Source organism: Podarcis cretensis, assembly GCF_951804945.1.
Source record: "Podarcis cretensis genome assembly, chromosome: 10".
In the NCBI taxonomy this organism is placed as follows: domain Eukaryota; kingdom Metazoa; phylum Chordata; class Lepidosauria; order Squamata; family Lacertidae; genus Podarcis; species Podarcis cretensis.
In genome coordinates this window covers 41,833,707-41,843,578 of record NC_137179.1, presented here as the reverse complement: position 1 = coordinate 41,843,578, position 9,872 = coordinate 41,833,707, and the positions used below count along the sequence as shown (strand labels likewise).

General features: G+C 49.5%; 1 protein-coding gene across 1 annotated transcript; it reads left to right on the top strand.

Moving 5' to 3' along the window:
• The first annotated feature begins 2,387 nt into the window (after positions 1-2,387).
• On the top strand, positions 2,388-5,240 carry MYF6 (myogenic factor 6). Its single transcript, XM_079993421.1, has 3 exons — positions 2,388-3,091; positions 3,310-3,400; positions 4,735-5,240. Exons 1-3 carry the CDS (start codon positions 2,492-2,494, stop codon positions 4,851-4,853), a joined length of 810 nt encoding a protein of 269 aa, XP_079849547.1. The 5' UTR covers positions 2,388-2,491; the 3' UTR covers positions 4,854-5,240.
• The last annotated feature ends 4,632 nt before the right edge of the window (positions 5,241-9,872 follow it).

Here is a 9,872-nt window from a genome sequence, read left to right as displayed (position 1 = left end):
TGTGGATTCACATCAAAAAATCATGACTCAATGAGATTTTTTTCAAAATTAGGGATTTTACAAAAAAAATAAATATTGAACACACTATTATGCTTTTTTCAGCTGCAAAGCAGCTTTCTGAAAAGGACAGATTAGAACTTTTTTCATGTCTGAAATATGAAATTTGCACCACTTCTGGTCAAGTTTCCGATGTTAGACTATAAAATAATAAAAAAGATAATTAAAACAGTAATAATCTTAAAGAAGGGTGGGAAAGGGTGAGGAGATGGCATATCAGTCATTGTAAACGGACAAGGACATTTGCAGGGTAACTATGGTGCTCCTAGGAGAAAAAGGAAAAGGAAAAGTGGACATACTAAGTTTAACTCTTCCTCCCCTCCTTTTCATTATGGATGAGCCAATCTCATGTCAGAGTTAGAGAGGTCTGGTGTCTAATCCCCCAGTATCTACTCATTAAAAACTAAAGCCCGCTGATTCTGATATCAGTGGAAAAATCAAAATAGTTTAATTGGTATCAGATTTTTACAAAAACAAAAAAGGCCCAGGAATAAATTGCAACACAGGAAAGGGAAAACTGGCAGAAGAACAGGCCTGCCTCTTAAACTCAGTTGTGCTGTGTTCCTAGTCCCATATAGCAAGGGTGGCTAACCTGTGTCTTTTCTCACGTTGCTGACCTAACCATTGGTCATGCACGCTGGGGCTGGAGGGTCACAGGTTAGTCACCTCTGACATATTGAAAGACATCTTCTTGGCATTCATAAAAATGTATCTTTCTCTGCAATTTAATCCCTAAACTAACTGAAAGACCCTACAGCCATAGATACAAGCAGAGCATCTATCCAGATCATATATCCAGAGAAGTGGTGACATAATAAAAATTGTCTTGTCCAGTAGGTTTGACTTAGCTATCCAATTGTCTCACCACAGATTAGTTGTTTTTTCATGCACACCCAGAGGAATGGCTGGCTCACCTCCATTCATCACTTTGTATCTGCAGCATCACAGTGGTTCAGTTTGTGCATAACACTAAATTGTAGCTAAGCATAAATGCGCAAGAGTGCTAGAAACTGGGGCCACTATGCCCCACCCCGGTTCTGCTGCCAATGCACTACCCAGGGCCAAGCCATGGTTTGGCTTAGAGTTACATCTGAACCCAAGCTCATGGTCTGTTCCAAAACAGACAAACTACAAGTTTCCACCATGGCTTGTTCTGGGCTTACCATTAACATCTGTAAGACTTTCATTTTGAATATTGGCTGAATTGCAAGCTGAACAATTTGAGGTGGGCTGGATATGGCACTCAGTGCACAGCGGCAAGAACCAGCCTGGTTTTGTGATTGGTTAAATTATTTCTATCTCGCCCTTAATCCAGCAATTTAACCTGAAGTCTCACTAGACAGAACATGGTTTGGGAGATTCCAGGAACAGAGCCCAGAGACACTCCACCATCATCACCACCAGTAGCATTAGAGGCTGGGACTCTTCTTCCTGGCAACATCCCCTGGAGCAGGAATCAGGAACCTGTGTCACCCTCCTGGCATTGTCAGGTTCCAACCCCTATCAGTCCCAGTCAGTGCGGCCAATGGTGACAAGAGTTGTCCTACAGCACCTGGAGGATGCTAGAAGTTTCCCAATTCCTCTTCAAGAAGCCCAAGCACTACCAGCAGCAGGTCCCAGGCTGCTTTCACTTTATCATAGGGATTGAAAACTTGTGGACTCCAACTTCCACCAGCTCCTGCTGCTAGCACAACCAGCTGTCAAGGTTGATGGGAGATGTGCTCCAGCAACATCCAGAGGACCACAAGATCCCCATCCTTGCTTTGCGCCCTTGAGCTGGTCCTAAGGCATTTAGACCTTAGGAGCGACATGTTTTTGCCCAGATGGGCGGGGTACTAATTAATTAATTATTTGTTCTGTTGTTGTTGTTTTTTAAAAAAGCACAACCCCACAAAGTTATTACCTGGCCTATTTTCACGTATAATCATTAGAGCCTAGCCAGAGTTCTATACTTAGCCCAAGGCTGAGAAGGGAGAGGGAATTTTCGTTTGAAGCCCTTTGGCCTGAAACCAACCTGCTGCATTTAACTCACGCCCATGCCAGCAAGCGATTCCCATGTGTCCAACTTTGTCACTCTGGCTGTGCTGGACGGGTCTGGGGTTCAGAAAGCTGGGAGCGGGCTTTGGGGAGAAGGGGATCTCTCCCCAAGGCCTCTTATTCCTCGACTAGGTCAGGATGGTCTCTGGCTGTCGCTCTGTCCGGCCAGCAGCAGCAGCACCCAGAAGGAGCGTCGTGTTGGCCGGGCTCGCCGAGGGTGATGCGCCGCGACAGCTAAACCGGGGATAGGGTTTCAGCGGCGACTCTATATATAAAGCAGCCGGGGGCCCTGATGTCAGCGCGCTAATTAAATTCCGCCGGGCCGGGCGGCTTCTCTGCGGGGGCTTCTCGGTCGGGAGCCCCTCCGAGAGAGGCGCGCAGAGGCGGCGGGAGAGCCATGATGATGGACCTTTTCGAGCCCGGCTCCTATTTCTTCTACTTGGACGCCGGCGACCATGGAGGCCTGCAGGCCCTGGACATGGCCGACGAGGGGTCGCCGCTGTACCCGGGCAGCGAGGGCCCCTTGTCGCCCAGCTCGTGTCCCGACCAGCTGGCCCCGGAGGCCGGAGGGGGCGGCGGGGGCGACAGCAGCAGCAGCGGCAGCAGCAGCATCGGGGGCGACGAGGAGCAGCACGTGCTGGCGCCGCCGGGCCTGCAGGCGCCCCACTGCCCGGGCCAGTGCCTCATGTGGGCTTGCAAGACGTGCAAGCGGAAATCGGCGCCCACCGACCGGCGCAAGGCGGCCACGCTGCGCGAGAGGAGGCGCCTGAAGAAGATCAACGAGGCCTTCGAGGCGCTCAAGAGGCGCACGGTGGCCAACCCCAACCAGCGCCTGCCCAAGGTGGAGATCCTGCGCAGCGCCATCAGCTACATCGAGAGGCTCCAGGACCTCCTGCACCGCCTCGACCAGCAGGACAAGAGCCACCAGCAGCTCCTGCTGCCCGCCAACGGGGGCGCCGTCGGAGACGCCTTCGCCGGCAGCGCCAAGCAGGGCCATGTAAGCGCCCCTGCCGCGCGCAAAAGGCGCGGTCGCCTCCCTTAGACCCGCTCCGAGTGGGCGAGGGGCGCGCAGCCGGGCCAGCGGCGGATCTGCTGCTGCTGCTGTTGCTGCCGCCGATCGGCACTCCCCTTTCGTGCCAGCCCCCTCCCTCTCCCCCTGCCCCACTCCCGCCCCCAACTCTCTCTCTTTCTCTCCTTCCTTCCTTCCTTCCTCAGGTGCCCCCGCCCGACTTCTTGAGCCCCTGCAGCGCCGACTGGCCCAGCGGCTCGGAGCATTCCAGGGCGCTGCCCATCGGCGCCAAGGAAGGTAAAGCTCCACACTGACAAGGAGACTGGGGTGTGTGGGGTGGGGTGTTTCATCTGGCTGGGAGACTCGGGATTGTTGTGCCCCCTACTACGCCCTCTCTTCCCCCACCCGCAGCCCAAATGCTTTCACTTCGCAGGATTCGCCTGGTTTGCCTACTCACATTTGCGCGCGCGCGCACACACACACACACACGCGAAGTCCCACATTTCTGGCGCCGACGGGTCTCCTGGAGCAGCCCTGCATCCCAAGGGACTCTTTCCCCGAGAGATGGCGACTGCTTTGGAATAGAAGGGGAGGGGGCGGCTCACAGACGCCTTTGAAAGTTTCTGCCCTAGTAAATCAGGCGCAGCGCGATCCTAAGCACTGAGCTGAGCAGGACCTCCTCTCTACAGCGCGGGTACTTCAGTTTGCAAGCGCCGTCTCTGTCCTAAGTAGAAGCGCACAGAAGGAATCCCGACGTTTCCTTTCAACACCAGCTGCGAGTTGCACCTGTTTCGCTCCTTTATCAGGCCAAACCTGGGTAATCTTCCCAATGCGTTTGCTTTCTGGAGAGCTCCCGTTGGATGGCTCAGGAGGGTGAATTGCCTCGGGAGTTGCCTGCAGGATCGCAGCACACCGCATCCCCACTCCGTCCTGAGCTCACTGACTTGGAAGCGGACCCGATTCTTTCAGCAGCACATTTCGCAATAGGGTCCTCCTCAACCTGTGATCCTAAAAGCACCTCCTCTGAGGTGCAAATCCCCCTCAACTAGAAAACGTTGTGCTAGTTTACTTTGGATGTTTTGGGCTTGTGAGTAAAATCCTTGCTGGAAATGAATGGGATTCACGTTTCTAAATAACTCCCGGTGGGGGGGGGGGGGGCTAAGTCAGTCTGCTGCATCTGTCTAAGTGGCGTGTGTCCCAGAAAGGTGATAACACACGGAGGGGTCCCCTGGGTGGTCGATCTCTCCGTCATTTGGAATAGATCTGCAAGGGATTCCGGCTGCCAATTCTTTTAACGATGAGACCCCAATTCCTTGAATTCGGCGGAGGAAACGAATATATATAGGTGGTAACCAGAAGTGTCAGCCCCGTGCTGACAATAAATGGCCGGATTCAGAATCTCCACCACCACGATTTTATTCTAAACTGCCTGCCTTTTGCACCTGACTTTGGGTTGGTAGATCTTGGCATTCCACCTTAGATCTGACGCGCCTATCCGCCCCTTCCATGATCAGTGTGTGGGTCTTTGAAGGGCTCCTGCCGTGGGATTCTGTGGGTGCTTTTCGGTTCAGAAACACAAGTGGCCCCGATCCCGCGTGCGCTAAACTGCATTTTCCCCCTTCCAAACCCAGGGAATCCCCTTGGCGACTCGTCCGCGTCGAGCAGCCTCCGTTGCCTCTCCTCTATCGTGGATAGCATCTCGTCGGAAGACCGCAAAGTACCCAGCGGGGAGGAAGTCGTAGAGAAGTAGCCGGCCTGGTAGTATTTTTGGAAACATGCAGCAGCCCCGCAAGGGACGGTCTCTCTCCCTCCCTCTCCGCCCCTCCCCCTCCTCCACTTCGCCCTTTGGACTAAATCACAATTAATTTAATCTTCTGGAAATCCTAGATGGGGTGGAGGGCGGCGTTGTGGAAAAGAACACACAGCTGAACAAATAAAAACGCATCTTCTTAAAAGGAAGTTTTGCCCTCCGACAAAAGTACGCCGGCCCGCTTGCATTTCCACCCCGCCCCCCTTCCCACAAAACCAATTTTCAGAGGTATTTTTATTTTACCGAACGTTGCCTCGACCACCCCAACCCTCTCCTTTTATAATTAATATATTGCATTGTGGTTTACTGAGGGTCTTTTATTTGGGTAACACAGTTCATTCCTGTTTGAAGGAAGTTCCTGGTTGCCTTGTATTGTCTTCTCTCTCTTTTTTTTAAGGTTCCTGAGATTTAGGGTTTGTGTTTGCGTGGGTTTTGTTTTTGTTTTTGTATATAATGTTAGTACTTTTCTTTATCTCTTATTCCCTTTTTTAACAAAGACAAAAAATTATTATCTATTTAAAATGTGGAAAGTGATCCTGTATATAAGAAAAGCTAGATAAAGTTTCCAAGGTTGTAAAATAAATCTCTTTGTGTAAAAAAAAGAAGCTGTGCTTGAATATTTTTAGCCTTTTGGCGTTTGTGTGATTCAACTGAAGACTCTAAGTTGGCGGGGGAGAGATAAATGATATGGGTTCTTCTCTTTCTCTAACCCCGACCCCCAAACAGGAACAATCGGACCGCTTTTTCAGAAACGTACTACCGGTTATTGAAACGGATGGCATTTCCTCGTGCGTGGGATTATTTTAAGATCGAGCTCTGGCCATTTGTTCTACTGAAATAGTACGAGTGCCTCCTCTGAAGTCATAAAATGAACGGGACAACAGCAGAGTAAATGGCTTAGGAACAGAAAGAGCGAGAGAGAGCACTTTCATTATTTGTAGCTTGCCTTCTTCGCTTGTCGCTTTTGCCCAACAACCTCCCGTTCTGTATGTCTTCTCAAGTCGCTAGGCCTCATGCATTCAAAGAGCATCTACTGCCGCGAATCCACGCTTTTCTAGTTCTTTTGCCGGCTTTCCAGAGATCGCTCCTCCGGGTGTTCCTTTTGCACCCGATCTCTGCATATTGCCAGGATCTATTCCTCCTCCCCTCCCCCCATTGGCGGGTTGTGCGCCTGGGTTGCACTCCAGCCTTGTTTAAAGCAGAATGGATGGGCGTGAGATCCAGAGGCTCCGACAGGAGGCTGTCCAGTCCCTTGAGATGTGGAGAAGGGGCGTCTCACGTGATGAAGGGGTTAAGTGGCTGAGAGCAAGGGGCCAAGCGCGCACCTCTGGTGGAAAACAATCCGCTTCTGAGGCTGGCAAGGCGAGCCTCTTCCTCCCAGGGAGAACAGCCCTTAGTTGTAACCAGAGTTGTTTATCATCCCAGGAAGGGGCGACCACCAAGAATCCACAACCCTCCCCCCACGTCTCTCTTCCCTGCCCTGCCCTCCTCCTGCGTCCCCGCCAGCCTCACCATGCAGAGCGAGAGGCAACGTTTCCAATTCTCTAAAAGGCGCTTTGTGGGTTTGTCCCGGTTCTGCCTATTTTGTGGTTTGGTGCTGCTACTTTAATTATGTTCTGGGACTCTCATGATGTTTATGATTGCAACTTGTTTAAATTGTTTTTACTGTAATGTTGTGGTTTAATGCTGCAACTCGCCCTGGGACCTTAAGGTAAAGGGCGGGTAAATATTATTGCTGCTGCTGTTATTATTAATAATAATAATAATAATCTCGAGGGTGCCAGATCTCTCAGCCTCTCATTCAGAGACTGCTGATCTGGAGATTTCCCCCTGCCTTCCTATCTTAACGGGCTGTGGCTGTCCGAACATCATTCTTTGCATCTTCCTAAAGTCTCGATCCTGTGTTAACTTACTTGGGAGTAAGGCACATGGAAATCAGTGCGACTTTCTTCTGAGTAAACATGGAATCTGTGCACGTGTGTGCTTCACAGGCAAACTTGCGCCTGCCTGATTATTATTTTTTATCATCTCCATCCTCAACAGAGAATAGCTCAGGACTGAGCTGTTAGTATGATAGAATAATAATGATTTTTTTCAAGCAATCTTGCATCGTGTCGCCTTCTAGAAGGGCAGTTCTGGGCCCGCTTACGCAGGAGTAAGGCCCTAGGACTGACTTCCGAGTAAAGAGGGATAGATTCACGGTGTCGATTCAGTTCCACGTGTTATATAATTTCGCCTGACCTCAACATTTTGTCCTATTCTTTTCAGTATGATTTATTCCCGAGTAAGTGCGCAAAGGACTCCAATCTGGCATCTTAGTTACAAAATGAGAATTTTACTCCGATATTTTGAAGGTCGCCTTCCAATCCAAACTCTGGAAGCCGATTGTGTTCAGAGAATAGTCCTTTTTACTCACTCAGCCACTCCAAACCTGTAATGTTATCTGCATGATTTCATATATATTGCGACTGTCATCAATGCAGGCTCACTTCACAGTCTTCTTAGCGACTTTACATCAAAGTCCCACTGAGTCCAAAAGAGTTCTACTGCATTGGATAGAGAAAACCCTGGTTTATTATCCTTAGAGCAATTGGATTTAGCAAATCTGTGTGTATGAAGAGCAGCCCTTCGCCAACCTAGATGCTGACCGACGCTTCTCTTTTATTACCAGCTGAGTCTTTGTGTCTTAAGGCCTAGAAACTTAAACGCTGTCCGTGTTTTTAAGTTGAAAGGGTCTGCAGGGAAAAGTCCCTCTGCCTTGAGAGACCAAACTGTCCCTGGCGCGACTCTGCCGATCTCGAAGGCGGGAAAGCTTTTAGGAGCCCCAAACCACCCGAAGGAAACAGCAGCCAGGAACGAAAACTATCCCCCCCCCCGCCGCCAATGTCTGTGCGTCCCCGCTTAGTCCCAGCTCTTCCTTGTGATATTTTAGCCTTACCAAACGGTGTTGGGTTCCCCTTCCGTCCTTGTCTTCTCCCTGCAAAGCGCAGTAACGTGAGAAATTGTTTGGAGTAAACGGGACTTCCAAGAAGGTTTCTCATTAAAGAAAGAAAATAGTCTCTCTCCCCGGGCCTGCACCCTCCCCCCAGCCCAACGCGACCTCGGGGGCTGCAGCCAAAGAGACCCCGGGTGTGTTTGCGATTACACTGTTTGGATTTGATATTAAGAATGATAATCTTTACCTAACTCTAAAGCCAAAGCAAACGCGGCCGTTGGAAGCACAACTCTGGAGAAAGATAAGCAGGTTTTGTGTCTGGATCTAGTGAGAGGTCTCTCCACCCCACCCCCCTTTATTTGCTCCCCGAAGCCCACCCACCAGGCCAGGGAGAAGGTGGTCTGCAAAGGGAGCAGCTGGAGAACGAAGGAAAGAGATTTATTCGTCTTGGGGCTGATTGAAACAAGGTCAACTTTACCTGCAGGTTGGACTTCCTACATCCTTGAATTATCTGATGGACCTCAGAGATTAGGAGATCTTCCCGCTCCTGCCCCTGGCCTCACATCCACACCAGACAGTTAAGGCGCCTGGTTTTCTCAAAAAAATCCTGGGGACTATACTTTAACCCACATGGAACTACAATTCCCAGCACCCTTAACAAACTACGGGGGAGGAATGTGCTTGGCAGTTCTTTGCATTGAGAAGATAATGGGGTGGTCGCAGAGGCAATGTGTCTCTTACTGCAGAGCGTCTATAGGCAACAAACCAATAATAGATTGCTTTGTCTGTTGTTGTTGTTGTTGTTGTTGTTGTTGTTGTAGTATATTTCCTGCCATTTCTCCCAAGTGGACACATGGTTCTCAAACAGTCTTCCATTCAGGCACTGTCCAGTCCCAGACTTGCCGGTTTTCAGCAAGCTGATGGCCTCATGCACCCTCTCTCACCATACCATAACCCAGGCTTCCTCAACCTCGGCTCTCCAGATGTTTTTGGCCTACAACTGCCATGATCCCTCGCTAGCAGGACCAGTAGTCAGGGATGATGGGAATTGTAGTCTCAAAACATCTGGAGGGCCGAGGTTGAGGAAGCCTGCCATAACCAATATGGAGCTTCAGAGAGCTCAAAGCGCTTCACAGTAGTCTTCACGACAACCCTGTAACGTAGGGCACATTGTTAACCCTGCTGGTTTCTGATGGTTTTGATCCACTAGAATTTTGATAGCTTTCAGATGGGTGTTAATGTTAATTATTTAAAAAAATTAAGTTAATTAAAAAAATTACAAGTGCACAGAGTAAAATAAGATGGGGAAAAGAAAGGGGGGGGGAGAGAAATAGAACCCATGTAGAAAACAAAACAGAACGGGGAGGGGGAGAAAATTTGTATACATTTAAAAAATGGTTATTGTTGTTAACCAGACCTTAACCTAGTAAGGTACTGTATTTATAAAAATGAAAATTGGAGTTCCTCATGCATGCAAGTTTGTTTGTTTTCAGTGTCCATGTGATGCCGTTGTCATCAAAATGCGGGGCCAGCAGCCCCCCCATGAGGCCAGGTGTGGCGGGGGGGGCACAAGAGGTGCCAAAATATATTGGCCTGGCCCTGTCAAATTGCCAGCCCATACTGCACCCCACGATAATAATAATCCAATTTACCTTTTATAGGTGATATCTGATACATATTTTTTTTTAAAAAATGTTGTTATTGACCCTTTTGCAATATATCAATGACCTGTTTGGAGTATTACACGTACCCCCCCCCGCCCCAAAGCACCCTTTGTCATGTCAACAAGATGGTCATGGCCCTTTGCTGAAAAAATAAATCCACTTCATCTGTTTGCTGAACACTTGTGGTTCTAGTAATAGAATCCTGAGCATGGAGCCAATCCGATGCTCTTTTTCACAATGCATAGACTCATACAAAATAACTAGAATGCATCGTGAATCTGAACAGCGTTCCATCTCCTCCACCCTCAACTGCACGCAGTTTCGGGGGAACTCTAGTGGCTTGAAACCCAGCAGTGTATA

Bases quoted from the DNA above. Each gene is read 5' to 3' on its own strand.
- MYF6 (XM_079993421.1), top strand. From the start codon at position 2,492: ATGATGATGGACCTTTTCGAGCCCGGCTCCTATTTCTTCTACTTGGAC. The intron at 3,092-3,309 runs GTAAGCGCCCCT...TTCCTTCCTCAG, and splicing joins GCAGCGCCAAGCAGGGCCAT to GTGCCCCCGCCCGACTTCTT. The intron at 3,401-4,734 runs GTAAAGCTCCAC...TTCCAAACCCAG, and splicing joins GCCCATCGGCGCCAAGGAAG to GGAATCCCCTTGGCGACTCG.